Source organism: Cynocephalus volans, chromosome 10, assembly GCF_027409185.1.
Source record: "Cynocephalus volans isolate mCynVol1 chromosome 10, mCynVol1.pri, whole genome shotgun sequence".
NCBI classification, from domain to species: domain Eukaryota; kingdom Metazoa; phylum Chordata; class Mammalia; order Dermoptera; family Cynocephalidae; genus Cynocephalus; species Cynocephalus volans.
The window spans coordinates 42,916,894-42,935,324 of NC_084469.1; the positions used below are offsets into that span (position 1 = coordinate 42,916,894).

The 18,431-nt window shown below is 58.9% G+C and overlaps 1 protein-coding gene across 2 annotated transcripts in view; it reads right to left on the reverse strand.

The window, feature by feature from the left end:
• Nucleotides 1-2,137: 2,137 nt before the first annotated feature.
• The window catches only part of KCNJ12 (potassium inwardly rectifying channel subfamily J member 12), a 38,478-nt gene continuing 22,184 nt past the window's right edge, over nucleotides 2,138-18,431 (reverse strand). Inside the window, exons 2-3 of one of the 2 annotated variants that reach the window (XM_063110463.1) lie at nucleotides 11,331-11,452; nucleotides 2,138-5,108 (exon numbers count right to left, since the gene is read on the reverse strand). In XM_063110463.1, coding sequence (XP_062966533.1) covers nucleotides 3,751-5,052 — 1,302 coding nt within the window. In that variant the 5' untranslated portion in view covers nucleotides 5,053-5,108; nucleotides 11,331-11,452 and the 3' untranslated portion in view covers nucleotides 2,138-3,750. The remainder of the gene's footprint in view (nucleotides 5,109-11,330; nucleotides 11,453-18,431) is intronic. The other variant, XM_063110464.1, reaches the window with a different exon arrangement.

Here is an 18,431-nt window from a genome sequence, read left to right on the forward strand (position 1 = left end):
CTGGGTTCTTTGTCAATGCAAAGGAATGGAGAACTCTTTGCTCATGGAAATAGTGGAGCAAAGGAATTCTCTCTCCAAGAGCCTCTGCCAGAAGACCACAGAGATCCCAGAGTCTGAGCCCCTTGATGCAGATGTAAGTCTAGTTTCCAGAAAATGGGCAGTGCCATCCCCCACAGCAGCACTTGTCAGCCCTCTGTCCCACACCCCACCCCGCCTCACAGGTCAGCTCCGCAAAGAAGCCCCACACCAGGCTGGACCCAGGCGTCCTCTCCGCTCTCCCAGTGGGAACAGGGCTGCCTGCATCCCGCATCCCGCCAGAGTCCTGGGAGGGCACCACTGGACTCAGCATCACCTGCACCTGCCAGGTGCCCTGCACACCTCTGGGCAGGAAGGACAGGTGGGCGGGGAGGCAGCTGTGGGAGGTGCTGGCTGGAAGACCACTGGGCATCTGCAAGGAGGCTGTGTTCTGTCCTTCCTCCCGCAGCTGCTGCCATGTCCCACCCCCGCCCCTGAAGATGGGCCCAGGGAGCTCCACCCCAGCACTCGGGGGCTGAGCGCAGGGCAGACGCCCGGTGACTGTCAGACACACATCTCGACACAGTGGCACTCAAAGAGATCAAAATGCATTTAATGAGGCCTAGTCTCATTGCCTAAATCTTTAGATACTGCTAGGTATTGAAAATAACATGGAAATTCTCCAGTTTCACCATTTAAAATAGGTTTGACATTCTGTGACCTCACACAGGACAGACACCCTATGCAGGGGCTTCCTGACGGTGGCTACTTCCCGCCCCCCCAGGACCCTCCATCAGGCAGGGACCAGGTGGCACAGCACCAGCAGGGGTCAGGGGGCGGCCACCTTGTTCTGAGCAGCATGCACCAGCTGCACACAGACAAACCGCCCCACTGACATTCGCGCACATTCACACACGCACGTACATGTGTTTACACAGACAAACACACATGACCTCCTTCACACGAGCCAGGTGCAAACGCTCACCTTCAGGTGCCCCACCCTAGCACACACGCTCCACTTGTGCACAGCATCCAACCTGACGTGTGCACCCAGCCCCCCACATAGAAAACATGCGCACGGACACGCCTGTGGGCAGACACACTTAACTGCATACACACACGTACTTCCCACGTACCTGTATTATCACCCAGAGTTACACGCGTGGAGAGAGTCGCCCGTGCACCTCTGTACCACTCACATGTGCGCACGTGTGCACACACATGCACTCCCTGGGGGCCGAGTCTTCCCGCACACGCACGTGGCTCCTCCCATCCGCCCTCCCACTTCAAGGGCACTAAAGAGGGAGACTATTTTGGTCTTTAGCACAAGCAATAAATAAATAAATAAATTCAGGGAAAGGGAAAAAGAGGGCAGAAGAGCTTGAAAATGCAGCCTCTGCCTGCCTTTGGCGAGATGAAAGGCGGCTCGAGGCTGCTCTCCCGCGGGTGCTGGGCCTGGACCAGCGGCATGGGCCTGGGAGGAGGGTAGGCCTGACAGTGAGGGCACCAGGCCATCAAGATGGCCAGGGAGCAGGCCTTGGGGGACCTGGGGACCCTGGGCTCTTCCCTGGGTGGGGAGAATAGAAGTCTGGCCCACCAGGCCCTGCAAGAACAGGGCAGGGCAGGGGCCCCTCTGCCAGCACCGAGTGACCAGGGGCCACCCCCGTCCCTCCCCATCCCTCAGCCTGCCAATTTTGGTGGTGGGTAAGAACCAAGCACTTCCATGCAAACTCCACCCCCAGGCTCCCAGGGCTAAGGCTGAGAGAGCCAGGCAGGCTTTGGGGCTGGGGGCCAGGCCCAGGAGCCGGAAGGATCTGAGGCCCTTCCAGCAGATCCTGAGAGTAAAGAGGCTGAATCTTCTAGGCCAGAAATTGGGCTGGAGTCTGGGACTACGACGGGGTGTCTGGAGCCAGGCCTACCTCAGGGTATGGGGGCTGGGGAGTCTCTGGGTCCCTGCCCCTGCCATCTTGCAGGGAACTAATAGCTTGTGTCTACGTCATGGTCCCTGGTCCTCAGGACCAGGTCTCCAGCTGCCATGAGGGGAAGAGGAAGAGAGAAGTCAGGAGTCCCCACCCCGGACCCCCAGCCTCTCCTGCTTCCCCCAACCCCCACCTGATGCACAACCTGGCACGTCCCCTTCGCTGCTTTCTGCCTCAGTTTCCCCACTTGGTGTCTTCTGGTTCTGAGCTGTCTTGGAGACACAGGCTTTCTAAACACTGTCTTCCCGGGGGGCCTGGTCCAGAGAGGAGAAGGTTTGCCAGCAGCCCTGGGGAAGTCTGTACTCCATCCCAGGGCCTGGCCCCTGCCAGCTGCCAAGAACGAGACAGGGCAGCAGAGCCAATGGCCAGTGACAGCAAGAGGGCCCCAAACCTCTTCCTGACAAGGGTGCCACAATGCCTCGACTGAAGGTGTGCAGAAGAGGCCCCTGAAGCCTGAGCAGGAATTCTCTGTTCTGTGGCCAGTGTCTCAATTCAGCTCTGAGTGAGTGTGACACTTCCCAGACCTAAGTTCATGGGAGGGGTGACAATTCCTCTCCTTTCTTAAGATCTTTCCTCTGCCATCCAGTAGCAGACCACGCAGCCTGGCTGTGCCTGACCTGGGCTCACCTGTACTGCCCCAGGTGTGGAGGGCTGTGTGCCAGGTGAGCCCGGTCTTGCCACCTTCCCAAAGCAGAGGGGCTGGCAGGGCAAGTCCAATAAAAACAGGAACCCGGAGTCTCTAAGGCACGACTCACGCTGTGGGCCCAGTGGGGCTGGGGGCTGATCCGCTTCCCTTAGTCTGGGAACCCGGCCTCCCTTCCCAAGGAGCCATCCACTCCCGACTGCCCCTCACTGTGGAAGGGCGGAGGCCACCGGGCAGGAACGGAGAGAGAAGCAAAACATGGGACTCAGGGTGGTGGGGGAGGGAACCCTCAACAGCGTGTCCCATACCCAGCCCTGAGATGCACCTCTAGGGTACAAAGTCAAACTCAGAAAGCTCAGATTGGTTTCTTCCCATCCCCCACCCTCACCCAGTGACATTAGGAAGTTTTTATTATACTCATTAACATGGTTTTGGGTTTTCTATCACAAAGAGGACCTAATTTGCCCGGGAGCGTGAGGAACTGCACGTGGAGCACAGCCCTTGCCCAGGGGGGTCGTGGGCCCAGCACACGCAGGGGGAGGGGCCAGTCCCGCCTCGGGGAACCTTCCAGAGCCTCTGTCGGCTGTTCACATCATGGTATACCCATGGAATTCTAATTGTCCTTTCTCCCACCCATGAATTAAAAAAATTTTTTCAACTGCATGTTAATTATTATTATTTTTTTTTTTGTAAACAGTCTCACCCAAGCTAAGGTTGAGAAAGCTGAAACCCGGAGTTTCTCCCCAAGTTAAAAACCAGTGCGGTGCACTGCAGCCTGCCAGCCTTTGACTGCAGAGGCTGGGCCCACTTTTGAGCCATTCCTGGGCAGGCTGCAGCTCTATCTTCATGCAGAAGCCCCTGGCTCCTGTGGCCTGGCCCCTCCGGGAGGCCACCTCCCTGCCCCTGTGCCTGGGGCTGGGGGCTGCCGACTCTGGCCGCCCATTCTCCAGCCAACTTTCTGAGGCCACTGCGAAGAAACGTAAAACAACTAAAACGCTACTGAGTCTGCAACCCAGGGCACCTGGCCCGTTCTGCTCAGGCCCAGGGCCCCTGAGGGACACTGGGGCCTCTCCCTGGCGGGGGGGTGAATGCTGCTCCTAGGCCAGCGGTGGCTCAGATCTCCGACTCCCGTCTGTAGGGCCGCTGCTCCAGGGCACCACCACCAGCCTGGAGTCTGTCAAAGTCATGCCTGGCCTGGGGGCTGAGGCCCTCGCGGCTGCAGCCGTCCTGGTCCCCATCTGCCTCGTCCTCCTCATCGCGGCTCAGGAAGGCCAGCTCGTTCTCGTAGCAGAAGGAGTTGGCACTGGGCAGCAGGAACTTGTTCTCAACCAGGTCCTTGGCACTGCAGCGGGGCGTGGAGGGCACCTCGTAGGTCTTGTGGAAGTGCGAGTAGTCGATCTTGTACTGGTTCTTTTCCTCAAAGAGCACGGGCTCAAAACGGTGGCCCCACAGGATCTCGTGAGCCAGGTAGGAGCTGCGGGCCTGGGTGGTCATGGCGGTGGCCTCCACCATGCCCTCCAGGATGACCACGATCTCAAAGTCGTCCGTCTCCAAGTCCTGCCGGCTGACGCCGAACAGCGGGCTGGCCTCGTCGATCTCGTGCAGGATGGTGATGGGCGACACCAGGAAGATGCGGTCCAGGCCCTTGTCGAAGCCCACGTCGATGTCAATCTGGTCCAGCGGGATGTATTCACCCTCCTCCGTGACCCGGGGCTTGATGAGCTGGGCCCGCACATGGGCCTCCACGATGTGGCTCTTGCGTAGGTTGCCCACACGCCACATGAGGCAGAGCTTGCCGTCGCGCAGAGCCACCACGGCATTGTGGCTGAACAGCAGCGTCTGTGCCCGCTTCTTGGGCCGGGCCATCTTGGCCATGATGGCACCGATCATGAAGGAGTCAATGATGCAGCCCACGATGGACTGCGCCACCACCATGAAGACGGCCACCGGGCACTCTTCCGTCACGCAGCGCAGCCCATAGCCGATGGTGGTCTGCGTCTCGATGGAGAAGAGGAAGGCCGCCATGAAGCCATGCACCTGCATCACGCACGGGGTGCGGCCTCGGCCCTCGGCCGGCTCCAGGTCGCCGTGAGCAACGGCGATGACCCAGAAGATGATGCCGAACAGCAGCCAGGAGGCCAGGAAGGCCAGCGAGAAGATGAGCAGCATGTAGCGCCAGCGGATGTCCACGCACGTGGTGAACATGTCGGCCAAGTAGCGCTGTGACTTCTCGTCCATGTTGGCGAACTCGATGTTGCACTGGCCATTCTTCTTGACGAAGCGGTTGCGGCACCTGCGCCTCGTGTGCACCCTGCCGTTACCAAAGCCGTTGGCACCCGACATGGTGACCAGGTGCAGCCCGTCCTCCTCCGATGACACGATGCTGTAGGGGTTGGCCCGGCTGGCCGCGGTCATCCCGGGGCTGGGGGGGCCTCCGCTCGCCCCCAGGCTGGCTCCAGGAGGGGGGGTTCCTGCAACACAGAGGAGGGTGGTCTGGCTGAGCAGGGGGCACCAGCCCAGTCCTCGCCCCCACCCTGGGGCCACGGATGAGGCTGGCAGACGCTTCGACCCTAAGTCACCCACAGCCACGGTCCTGGGCTTCCCTCCCACCCTGCGCCAGCTCCTCACCCCACCTTCTCAGCTGGGAAAACAGCCTCTCCAGCCTCCCAGTAGCTCCGGCCAAAACCCTTGAGTTCATCTCAACTCACTCCCACACCCAGGGCTCTGCTTCCAAACTCTATTTAGGGTCCAACCCCTTCTCCCACCTTCAAGGCCTCAGTCCCTGTCATCACCCACCTGGACCAGTGTGGGGGACACAGTGCCAGCCTCCCTGCCTCTGCCCGGCCCCCAGTCCCTGCAGCAGCCACAGGATCCATCCCTCCTCTGCTCAGAGACATGGTCCTCCCCGGGCTATGCAGGATCTGCATGGGCAGAGCCCTGTGACCCCTCGGACCTCACCCCCAGCCTCCCCCTCGCTGGCTCTGCAGCAGCCACGGCCAAGAGCTGTTCCTCGAACCTGCCCTGGATGCCCTCCTCCAGACGACCTCCCATAGCCTCGCCTCCTTTGGGCCTTGGCCCCAACGCCACCACCTCCAGAGGCCTCCCTGTGCCCAGGAAGACTGCATTCCCCTCCCCCGCCATAACACCGCGCACAGGCTCCTCGGAAGAACAGCGAGGGCAGGAGGAGCAATAGACATAGTAGGCCTTGCACTTGCTCACCCCACCTGAGCCCACCAACTCCCCAGGGGCAAGGAGCTCTCTATGGTGCTCCCCGCTTTCTTACCCTCCACCCTAGAGCAGGGCCTGCCACCCCCATCCTTCCCCACTCTGCCCCTTTGCACACATGGCCCAAGCTGGATCCTGCCTGCCCTCCTGCCGATTGCACACCTGCCCATAGCACCCACTCGGGGTGTGCACATGGCTCCATGCCTGCTTTCTCCCTGTCTCCAGTGGCAGTGAGGAGGCAGCCCTAGGGCCACCACCCTGGTGCACGGGGAGGGCTCAGAAGTGTCACCTGTTCCCATCACCACCTTCAGCCCACTGGGGGTGTGCACCTGGCTCCAGGGCCAGTCTGCCACACCCACACTCAGGCACATTGGGTCACCCCAGAGCAGGCCCCGCAGCACCCACCCACAGCCAGCCAAAACAAACCCTGCTCTCACGGCCGGCGGCCTATGTCCACCCAGGACAAACAGGCTGAGGCTGCCCCTCCCCCCTGCTCCACGGGCTCCATGCCAGCCTGTCGGTGCCAGGCTGAGGCATCAGTGAGTGGGGGCCCTGGCCCTGTGGCCACTGATGCCATCTGGACTTCAGCCTGTCTCGGCTGAGCTGGGCTGGAAGGAGGGGCAGATGTGAGGCCTGCTGGTGTGGATGGGGTACTGAGAAGTTAGGCACACTGCTCCCCACCCATGGGGAGACCTGGCACCCTCAGTCCCCACAAGGTCACACCAGGAGCTCAGAACTAGACAGAGCCTCAGGACCCTCGAGCGCCGGCTGCCACTCTCCCTGGAAGACATTAAGGCCCCCCAGGAGAAGGGTCCACTGTGGCTGGGTGGGCCAGGCACTGTATGGAGCTGTCTTCAAATCCCTTGGGCCCTCCAGGGAAGGCCAGGCCACCCTGTTTTACAGACAAATACCTGGAGGCTTGGACACCAGACGTGAATGGCCCAAGTCCCACAGGCAGAAGGTGGCAATGCTGGGATTCAGCCTCACTAGCCAGGACCTCAGAGGGGCATGGCCTCTGAGCTCTGCTCCAAACACCTGGAAGACAGGTGAGGCTGGAGGGTGAGCAGCCAGGCTGTGCAGCACTCCCACGGTCTGTGTCAGTGGCAGGGGCTACTGGGGCTCCAGAGCCTGGCAGGTATAAGATGCTCACAGCTACAGCTTCCTGGGAGACGCGCAGGGAGAGCAGGCAAGGTTCTGTCCCACAGGGCCCAGACACATTGGCAAATGCTCTCAAGTCACCCTCTCACAACCCAAGCAGGTCGCTACCACACTGCACCTTGACTCCCCTCAAGCCACACAGCCACTACGCAGGAGAGCAGAGATTCAAACCACTTCCGTCTAACACAAGGTCCTGCCATGGGATCTCGGGGGGACACCTTTCCTCACTCTGCCATCCTCCCCATGGCTGCTCCAGCTGACCACCTCACCATGGGTCTGAGGAGCTGGGGCCTGAGGCCGTAATGGTGGACGCTGCTTCTGCCTGGGCCAGGAGGCAGGGAGCCGGCGGCGGTGCAGACCCCAGGGACTGTGCTGGGAAGACGGCTCAGCCCCAGATTTCTGGGCCCTCCAGCGGGAGGTGGCCAGGGTCGGGACACTCAGACGCCGGTGGGTGGCCGCCAGATCCCCGGGGGCAGGTTTGTGTGGCCTGGGGGCCTTGAGGGATGTCCAGCGGGTCATGGCTGCTCCAGCTCATGCTCTGAGCAGCTCGAGGCCTACAGGGAACAGAATCGAAAGAATCAAAGGCCAGGGAGCCCAGCCTGGCACACTGCCCCTGGTAAGGGTGTGCAGTGGCTCCTGGCATCTCTGCCAGGGCTGGGCATGTGGGACCCACCCAGACAGGGTCATGCAGGCCTGGGAACCCCCGCTTCTGTTGATGTTCCTCCTAAAACCACACAGAGAAAATCAACAAGGTCAAGTTCACACGCCGCTCTCCCATTTCTCAGAGCCAGAAAATGACTAGGAGCAAAGCCACTTGTCCAAAGTCACCCAGAAACAGAGGAGCAGAAACAGAGTTGGAGCCCAGAGTGTCAGTCCTCGGCCTCTCATGGCCCCACTCTACTGTGAGTGTGTGTGAGTGTGTGTGCGTGTGTGAGACAGAGAGAGAGCCACTAACCGCTAGGGGTGTGGAGAGCCCCTCACCATGCACTTGGTGGATACAGCACCACAAAGAAAGACTCAGAAGAGGAAGCACAAGTAGAGACCCCAGCACCACAAACTTGCCAAACACTCTGACACTCCTGTACAGACACAGGTGTGGCAAGACGGTTGCACAGCTGTGCAGTCTTTAAGGATTCAATTTAAGAAATACTGTATGATATCCTAACCAGGGATATGCAGGCCTGTCTGGCTCTTGCCCAAAGTGAAATCAGGTAAGAAATGGGATCAGAGCATTTGTTTTGCTGGAAAGGCCATAGCAAGCAAGGAAGCCGGCTCCCCATTTTATAGATGGAAGGAAGAACCGAGGCCGCAAGAGAAAAGGAGACTTGTCCCAGGTCACAAAGCAATTCGTGGGCCAGGAGGAGATGCTGGAGACATCAGTTAGGCCCATCCTCCGCAGAGGCCCAGGCTGGCCAGCGGGGGCCCCAGCTTCGCAGGGAGGGGAAAGGAGAGAGGCATACGCTACCTGAGCTAGACAAGGAGATTTCAACTCCGGAGCAGGGGCGAGGTGAGCCCCGCTGGCCGGGAACGGGCAGCACAGGCCCAGCAGACTCCCGACGGTGGTGGTGCCGGTGCCAGCCCTGTCACCTTGCAAGCCACTTTCCTGCCAGCCACAGCACCTACAGGTGCAGCCTCCTGGCATCCAGCACGCTCAGAGAACCAGAGCACCAGCCAGGGCCTGGGCTGGGAGCTTTAGAGAGAATGCCAGGCGGCAGCTGCCACATGACCCAAGGGTGGGGCCCAAGAGTCACCGGGAGGTGCCTCCGGATGGAGCAGGACACCCCATGCCCAGCCCCCTAAGGCTCTGGGCACCTTAGGTTTCAGTGACATCCGGGAGGAGACCAGGGCAAGTCCTGGGCCCACATTCCCAGATGCCAAGAAAACTCTGACTAAAAGGGACAGTGAGAGGGCCACACTGCCCCAGAGAAGATGCCAGCAGTCCCCCTCCCACAGGGGCCTTTCAGCTGGCTGAGACCCCTCAAGAAGTATGAACATAGTGGTCAATATTTACCGAGTGCTTACTACCTGCCTGGTGCTGTTCTTAGAGCTCTAGTAAACTAGCTCATTTAATCCCCACAGTGATGCTGTAACCAACTATTATTCCTGTTTTCCAGATGAAGAAACAGGCTCAGAAAGATTGAGTCACTTGCTGAGGGTCACTCAGCCTTTAAGAAGTGGAGCTCCCAGTCTGGGAGGTGGGAGTGAAACCAACTGTGGGTGTGACACTGTATTCCAGTCTCGGTCCTCAAGGTCCCTGCCATCCCATGCCTGCCAGGAATCACCTCCAAACTACCCCAAATTGGTATTCAAAAGCAGAGGTTTAAGGACCCTCACCAGCACTGACCCACGGCCATTCGCTCTTGTTTGGAATGTCCAGGGACGGAGCACTTACTACTTCACGATGAAACCCCACCATTGGAAGATCCTCAAAGACTACACAGTGCGGGGCCAGCGTGTGGCCTGCGTGCACCGCTTCCTCTAGCCGGTGCCCGTGGCAGACAGCACTAATCTATCAAAGAACTCTTTCCTGCGGCAACCGGGGACAGCCTCAGAATCTTTCCCAGTCCAGTCATGAGAGCTTGAAAACCCAATCCTTACTTTGTAGATGGGGAAACTAAGGCTCGAAGAGGGCTCCCTAGCCCATTCACACAGGAAGTGCGAGGCAGGGCCAGGCTGGAGGGAATAGCTTCCTCTTTAATGCTCAGCCCTGCCCAGAATGCAGGGCCCCAGTAAGGCCCAGCTAGAGTACAGGGCAGTGAGCAGGGGCACTCCCTGCGGAGACACAGCCGAGAATGTGCTGGGCATGTGGGGGACCACAGGGAAGCTGAGGCTGGCTTGTGAGAACACTGGTGGGGAGGGGAGACAGAGGAGTCAGGGGGTGGCATTTCTCACCATCTCAAGGCTCTCTCATGGCCAACCACCTTTCCAAGCCAAACTCCCCCTGCCAGATGCTCAGACAGCCTCTGCCACCTCCCTCACCCATGGCCTATAAACATTTGGGGTCAATGCAATGCAGGCTTTTTGTGCCAAGCCCACGCTAGGCCTGAGGACAGAAACAGCATCAATTCGTCAGTATGTGCCAGGTTGGGGGGTGGTCCTTGCTCCACTTGTATCCCACTTGCCCCCATTCCAACAACCAACTCCAGTGTCTTTTTCCTCAAAGCCCCCTCTGGCCACTGGAGCGCACTCTACCCTTGCATGGGCCAGGCTGGGGAGTAATGCCACCGGGAGCGGCCTTTGGTCAGTGACTGATGGCAGCAGGTGGATAAACCCCCCAGCAAGCTGCCCTCAGATGGGCTAACTCTGAGGGGTGTGTCCTTTACTGTCCCCTGGCTTCCGCAGCTGGATGGAGCCCGGCTGCCCCTGGCAGTAACCGTATCAACGACACGGCCTCTGTGGCTTCCCCTCCTTCCCTGTCTCACTTCCTCACTCCCCTCTAGGACTCCCTGGGCCCACCTCGCACTAAATCACTTGCACTGGAACCTTTGTCTCCTGGGCCTTCCTCATGGGGCCCCAAGTGGCTTCTCCACAGCGAAGCCTCCTGAACCCCAGCCTCCCCTCCCGGAGGCCCCCCAAGACACGTGGCCCATACAGCTCCTCCTCTTCTCTGACATCTTCTCCTCCCCTCCCCCGTCCCCCTCTCTCTCCTCGCATTCCTCCCCCCATCTCCTCCCCCCACAGGAAGCCCTTCTGGATTCTGGCAGAGGAGGCAGCCAGGAAGCACTCCCTGAGCAAATGAAAGGATGAAGGAATAAGCCGCGGAAGAGAGGGATGGATGAGGAAGTGGCTGGAACAATGAATGGGCAGCCAGACATGTGTCCAGGCGGGTGGTCAAGCAGGTGGATGGACAAACTGTGCTGACAGGTGGTGGATGGACGGATGGGGTGGCCGTAGAGATGGACGGGTTAGGTGGGTAGAGGAGTGGGTGGATGGCTTAGTGAGTGGCTGAATGGGTGGGATAGGTCAGTGGGTGAATGCGTGGATGGACGGATGGATGGACAGAAGGATGGATGGACGGGCAGGTGAGTGAATGGTTGAGAGATGAGTGAATACATGGATGGAAAGATGGGAAAGACGGCTGGATGGGTGGGTGGGTAGGCGGGTGGATAGATAGGTAAGCGGATGGCAGGTGCATGGAGGCAATGTTTGGAGCTACGGGATGGACAGTGGGTGAACGACAGGTCACACAGAGGTGGGGGAGGGGTGGGGGCAGGATAACAGACAGATGAGGGAGGGGGTACATGCACAGGGGAGTGCTTGTGCAATGGATGACTAGACGGATAGGTGCACATCAGTAACTTCAATCTTACCTCTTGAATTCTATCTCCTAAGTAATGGTGCTGAGCGGGCAAGTGACTGTCTTCAAGGCTGAATTAGCAGCGGCTGCCATTTCCCAGGCACCAGCTGAGGGGGGTCCGGTCACTAGAAGATCCTAAAGTTAACAGAGCAAAGCCAAGTTACTGCAGACGGTGCCGCTCTCCTCGGAGGGGCTCAAAAGTCACTTTCCCAGTGAACCCACATCTCTGCTCACTTCCCCCAGGGCCCCATGGGTGGTGGGGGGCCTCCAGCCTGCATCTCTGACACGCATGCCTCCACAGTGCTCCAGCCCTGTCCAAAACAACCAGCCGGAACCAGAGAGGGGTAGAAGAAGACAGGTCTTCAGAGAAAATCACAGCTGGCAGTTATTGAGTGCCTACTGTATGCCAAACACTGTGTCCCCGCAGCCCCGTGAGGGTGGAACGACTGCTGTTCCCATTTAAGAGAGGTCGGTAACGTGGTAATTCTCCTAGGGTCACAAAGGAACTCGGTCCCCATCCTGTGCTCCTAGCCACCACCTGCAGAGCCTTCCTCATGCCAGCCCTAGGGTCAGCTGTGGACAGCTGGGTGGATGGGTGTGGACAGATGGATGAGTGGAGGGGTGGGTGGATGGACTGATGGATGGATGGATGGATGGATGGAGGGAGGGAGGGATGGATGGAGGGATGGATGGATGGATGAGTGGAGGGATGGATGGATGGAGGGATGGATGAATGGATGGAGGGATGGATGGAGGGATGGATGGATGGATGGATGGATGGATGGGTGATTGGGTGGAGGGATGGATGGATGGGTGATTGGGTGGAGGGATGGGTGGAGGGATGGATGGGTGATTGGGTGGAGGGATGGATGGAGGGATGGAGGGATGGATGGAGGGATGGAGGGATGGATGGATGGAGGGATGGATGGATGGATGGGTGATTGGGTGGAGGGATGGATGGATGGATGGAGGGATGGATGGAGGGATGGATGGATGGAGGGATGGAGGGATGGATGGGTGATTGGGTAGAGGGATGGATGGAGGGATGGAGGGACTGATGGATGGGTGATTGGGGGACGGATGGGTGGAGGGATGGATGGAGGGATGGAGGGATGGATGGATAGGTGATTGGAGGAGGGATGGATGAGTGGAGGGATGGGTGGGTGGGTGGACTGATGGATGGGTGATTGGGGGAGGGATGGATGGATGGGTGGGTGGGTGCGATGCAGATAGGTGAGTATGTGCATGGATGGATGAGGTGTTTGTCTGAGCGGGATAGATGCATGGATAGATGCGTGAGTGGGCACGTGGGTCACCATAAAGAAGGGAGCACATCAGTAACTTGCCAGAGACTTTCCCTGGGCATAAACACATCCTACACAGTCCCTGCAATCCCCGAGACTCGATCTTCCCGTCTGTCCAAGGGGCCCCACGCCTTCCTTTCCAGATTGCCGTGAGGGTCAGGGGAGAGGACAGAAGGAAGGGGCTCTGGGAAGCTCCTGAGGCGCCGCCTTGTGATGCTGCTCGCGGTCCCATATCCCAGCCGCTGAGTGCATGGGGCCCCGCCCTTTCCAAGGTTACAGTCAAGCTGGCTTGTCACACTGGCTTTTCTGGCTGAGATGAGTCATCCCCATATCATAAGCCTCCTGGAGCAGGCAACAGTGGTTTAGAGGAGCACAGACCTGGATTCCAATCCCAGACCTGCCCCTCACAAGCTGTGCGACCTTGGGAGAGTCACTTCCCCTCTCTGAGCCTCTGTTTCTCTGTAAGGCAATAGCCTGGCTGGTCTCTAGTGGCCCTTCTGTCCCTCTTCACTCTCCAGCTTCCCACCTCAAGGTCTCCCAGAGCTCAGCCCCTGCTCCCCCATCCCTCATCACTCCCTGAGCAGCTGCCACGGGCCTGCACTGGGACTCTCTCAGGCCCTTTCACTCTCAACACGGATGGAGAAATTGAGGCTCAGGGAGGTTCCATCACAGACCAATGTCACACGCTGGAAACCTCCATGGCAGGGACTTCACCCAGGTCTCTGGCCTCATGCCCTTCCCCTTGAGTGAGCCCACTCTGTGCCTGCCCCTGTGTGCTCAGCAACCAACTGCTGTTATTCCAACCCTCACAGCCCCACCTTGAAAGAGGGATGATCCTCCCCACTGGACAGATGGGGAAACTGAGGCTGAGAGAGGTCAAGTCACTTGCCCCTGATCATCTGGAGCCAGAACCCTCAGCAGCGGAGGTGGGAGGTTGCCACAACGGAATGGGAAGTCAAAGAAGGCTCAAGAGAAGGGGCGGAGATGAGAGGCGTGGACAGCCTGCCCCTGGCCACTTTCTGTTGGTCACCTGGCCTGCCCCAGGTTCTCTCAACCTCGTTCTTGACTCCCTATTTCCTGGAAGGGACTTTCCCTAGATCTACAAATCCAGTTGATTTGTTCTCACCTATGAGGGAGGCAAAATTAGCTCCACTCTACACAGGGGGTAAATGAGGTTTGGAGCAGAAAAGTGACTTGCCCAAGGTCACAGAGGCAGTGAGTGGCCGCCTGGAGATAACCCAGGTCTCTGGATGCCCTGCTCAGGGGCCTCCTGCCACCCCACAGTGGCCACAGCAGCCCCTCCAGGTTCACCCATCACTTTCCTGGGTGAGGTCCCGGTCCCAGGTGGGGGAGGCCAGATGTGGGGGGCAGCGCTTCCATGTGACAGACGGGCCCAGACAGGCAAGACTGGTCCACAGTCCCCAGCCAGCGAGGGCAGGGCCTGGAGCCTCCCCGGTGCCAAACCTGTCGGCCAAGACTGGGGCTGTCACCGCCCAGGGACAGAGCATAGCACTTCCCCTTCCTGAGACTCAGCTTCCTCCTCCAAAACATGGGGCTGTGACACCTGCCTGGCCTCCCAGCGGATGTGCCCGTGAAATTGAATGTGGGGACAGGAGGGACGGGTCAGTCATAGGGCCTGGCACCACAGGGCTCGGGGAGGGAGCAGCTTCACTGTCCATGGCTGCCCCACCTGAGGGCCCGCCACCTCCAGCCCCATCTGCAAAATGGGGAGGCCCCACAAGTCCAAGCCTTGCCCTGGCATCTGGCACACAGCAGGCACACAGAAGGGCAGATCCTCCGCAGTGTCCTCTGGGACAGGGGGCTTCAGCTGGCATGTGCGTGACCCTCCCTACTGGATGTCCTCAGAAGCCACCCCAACCAGCCATGACCACGACAAGCACAAGCTCCGCAGGGCTTGGGACATGCCCGGCTCAGTAAGTGCAGGCTGCAGGAACCGCGAGCAACAACGACCCCTCAGGCCCCTCGTGCTCTGTAGCCTGGAGATGGGGCCGGACATTTGGACCCCAGGGACAGGATGCACCGAGTGGCCAGGAAGGGCAGACATCCACTCGGAGAGCCCGAGGTGAGGCCAGGGCAAGAGGTTCTGGCCCCACCAGGTGGACAACAGTCATACTAGACACCAGGGAATGATTCCCATGGTATTTTTATCTTGAGAACATCCTTTGTAGAGGGTGGGGGCAGGAGGGACATAGGGTGTTCTTGGCCCCAGTCCCCCGGGAGCAGCAGAGGACAGAGGCCAATCATGAGGGTGGCCACTATAGACACTGCCCCATCCGTGGGCCCCAGTGAGACCCCAGAGCAGGGGGACCTGGAGTGTACTGGGGGCTTCATGGGGCTCCCAGTTCTGCTCCAACTTGCTATGTGACCTAGAGCAGGTCTCTGTCCCTCTCTGGGCCTCCCTCTTGTAGTCCACCTTTCTTAAGGGTCTGCTCAATGCCAGGCTTAGCGCTGGGCGCCAGGGACCTGAAGAGGAACCAGGGGTGCCTGCCTTCATGGGGTGCCCTGCCCAGCAGGGCAGATAGCGCAGCATTCAGCAGTCATACTGTGGCTGGATGAGAGCCACACCAGAGCCCTTGGAGCCCAGGGTGGGTGTGTGCCCCAGTGGTGGGGAGGGGGGCCTCCCGGGGGAGAGCTGGCAAGCCCGGGAGTGAGCAGCGAGCGGGAGCAGAGAGCACAACCTAAGACCAACCGCCACAAGGTAGAGGAGCCAAGAGCAGCACCCTGGGGTATCATGAAGGGCACTCAGAGTCCCGCAGATCTGGGTGCAGATCTCAACTCTGCTCCTCACACATTGGGCCTTAGGCAAGGCTCTCCTCCCTCTGAGCTTCCCTGTTCTCGTCTGCAAACCAGAGGCGGACCTGGACGGCCCGGCTGGCTGCTCCAGAGGCCCTACGAGCCCCAACATTCCAGGATCCTAGGGATTTGGGGGCATGGGTTGGGGTGTGGAGAGAAAGGTGGAGACATGCCCTTGTCATCCTAATAATAGGGAAGGTGAGCACGTACTGAGTGCCTAATGTGTGCAGTCAGTGGGGCCAAGGCACTACACTGACATATGGAGAAACTGAGGCCCTGAGAGACTTCGGATGTTGTATTAACAAGGTTGGACTTGATCCCAAGGGTAATGCGGATCCCAAGGGCCAGAGCAAGGTTTAAAAGTACAGAGTCCTGAAGCAGTATGGACCGGATTCAAATTCTGTCTCTGTCCCTTCCTGTGTGGCCTTGGGCAAGTCACGTAAGCTTTCTGAACCCCCCTTTTCTCACCTGTAAAATGGGACTAATAACAGTACCTATCTCCTGGGGTTGTTATGGGGTTTCAATGAGTTAATACATGGAGGCTGCCCAGATAGAAACCTTCCGTCCCCCACGTACCCCTCTGACCACAGCTCTGAGCCCCTGCCTCACTCAGGAGAGAGGTCACAGGCCCCGTTCCTCGGCTGGACCCTATTCCAGGCAGGAAGGAAGCCCAGGGAGGGGAGCGCAGGCACCATGGCTTCTGTTATTCTCACAGCTGAAGTTTTCCAAGCTGCAACCGAATTCAGCCTCAGACATTTCCTGAGCGCCCAGCATGCACACAAGAGAGCAAGGACCCAAGATAAAGAGATGAGAAGCAGCCCGAGACCAGAAAGACCATCAAAGGAAAGGCTGGAAAACTTCCCAATAGAAAAATATTTATGATGTTGTTTATCAAAACCTATCATGAGTAAAATAAAAGGTAAAAGATAAATATTGTTATACCAAGGATTGATGTACTTAATATATAAAGAGTTCTTATAAATCAACAAGAAGAAAATGACCAAGTAGAAATGAGCAGAGGGCTAGGGCTGGGCTCCCCACTGAGGTCTCAGTGAGCAACGTCTCTGGCATGTCCACACCTCAGAGCCTTGGCATGGGCTGGCTCCTCACTATGGAATGCTTTTTTCTGCCTTTCAGAACTCAGTGCCTCCTTAAGTTCAAAGGATGCCTCCTCTGTGAAGCCTTCGTATATTTCCCTGGGTCCCCTTCTGCTCCACCCCAGTGGCTTCTGCTCATTGCATTAGAGAATGTTCCGGATGGGACAGCCCAAGCATCTTTGACATCATCCTCCTTTCCAAGGAGGAAATGAGACCCAGAGAGGAGCCATGCCCGAGCTCACCAGTTTATGTCACCCAGATGTCCAACCTCTGGTCCCTATGTGCTCTAGCCACCAACTCCCCAGGGAGCCCTCAAGGCCCGCCTCGCCCCCAGCAGGGAAAAGACCCCAGCTTGAGGGCTGCATTTCTTCACAATGGGCTGGGTGAACGTGAGGTCTGTCCAGGCAAGGCCTGGGCAGGATCAAGCCCTCAGTCCCCCAGTAACCTGACCAGTCTCTGCTGGGGAACAAGGCAACCATTGTTTTCTCAGCTTCCTTTTTCCCTCTCCTCATTTTGTAAATCTGGCCTTATTTCAGGATCAGAAAATTCCCTGGGAGGAACTGGGGACCTCTGAGGGCCCTGGGGTTCACCCTGGCAAGGGCAGGAGGCTGCACTCGGAGGTGAGGAGTCTGGGATAATAACAGGGTGGCCTCCAGGGCCCGGCACTCTGCCCCAGGCCCCAACAGCTCAAAGCTAGGGGTGCTGCCCAGACCCGGGAAGACCCTTGGCCCCCACCTACTACCCAGAACCACACTTGGCAGTCACTTGCTCACTCAACAGGGGTCTACCGAGCCTCTGCCACATGCGGACCTCGTGCTCAGGGGTGAAACTGCAGTGGGGCAAGACAGACAGGCAACATGCTGGGAAAAAAAGAACCTGAGTAATTCCAGAGACAGGTGGTGGCTATTCTAGAGGTCAGGGAAGACACCTCTGAGGAGGCGACGTCTGACCTGAGGGAAAGCAGGAACCGCAAGGACACGGGGCACACCTGGACCTCCTGTGCCTCATCCGCCAGCAGTGGAGTTTGCCCACGTCCCAGAGACGGAGCTCAGGAAACACCTCCTGGCCTCCCCTTGCCGCCTGCCAGCCCCGGCCCAGAGCCCCATCCTCCCCGCTCTCCCTCAAACTCCTACACATCCTCCAACGCCCACTTCTAAGCCCCACCCTTGTGCTCTCCTCTGTCGTGGACCAGACCACACTGGGTGCTATTTCCTGTCCCTCTGAGTCTCCCCCACCAGGCCAGGAGCACCCTGAGGTCTGACTGCCCTAAGGGACCACAGCATGGGGCCAGGTTCCCAGCGGAGCTGAGGAGGAAATTGGGAGCCAGGATTCTGCCCCTGTGCCCCGCGAATCCCCTGAGCCCTGCATCGCAAGACAGCAGGCAGGCATAGCTGCAGCCCGTCCCAATACCACTCCAGCCTCAATTCACCACGGACCCTTGTCCTGTCACTGCCCCCGTGGGCCTCAGTTTCCCTGGTTGTCAAATGAAATGCCTCTGAGGGTCCTGTTCATCTTGTCACAGAACAAGGCCATGGCCTGGGGACAGGGAGTCTCCCTCCTTCCTCCCTTATTAACTGCTCACAGCAGGGTGGCCCTGTCATCCTCAGAGCCCCACTGAGCTCTGACTGGGCCCACAGGGCAGCAAATGTCAGCTTTCTGCCAGGCCACAGGGGGCTCTGGGCCAGGCCTGGGGGGGAGAGGGAGGTCCTCCACCCATGACTCTGCTGAGAGACTCACAAGGCCTGGCTTGGGCATTTCACCCACAGCAGCCAGCTGGGTGGCCCTGGGGTTGCAACAGACCCAACCTCTTCTCCCACGCCACAGCCAGGAAACTACAGCACAGGCCACAGTGCAGGGACACCTGTCTTGGTCCCCAGACCCCCAACAGTGCTGCACAAG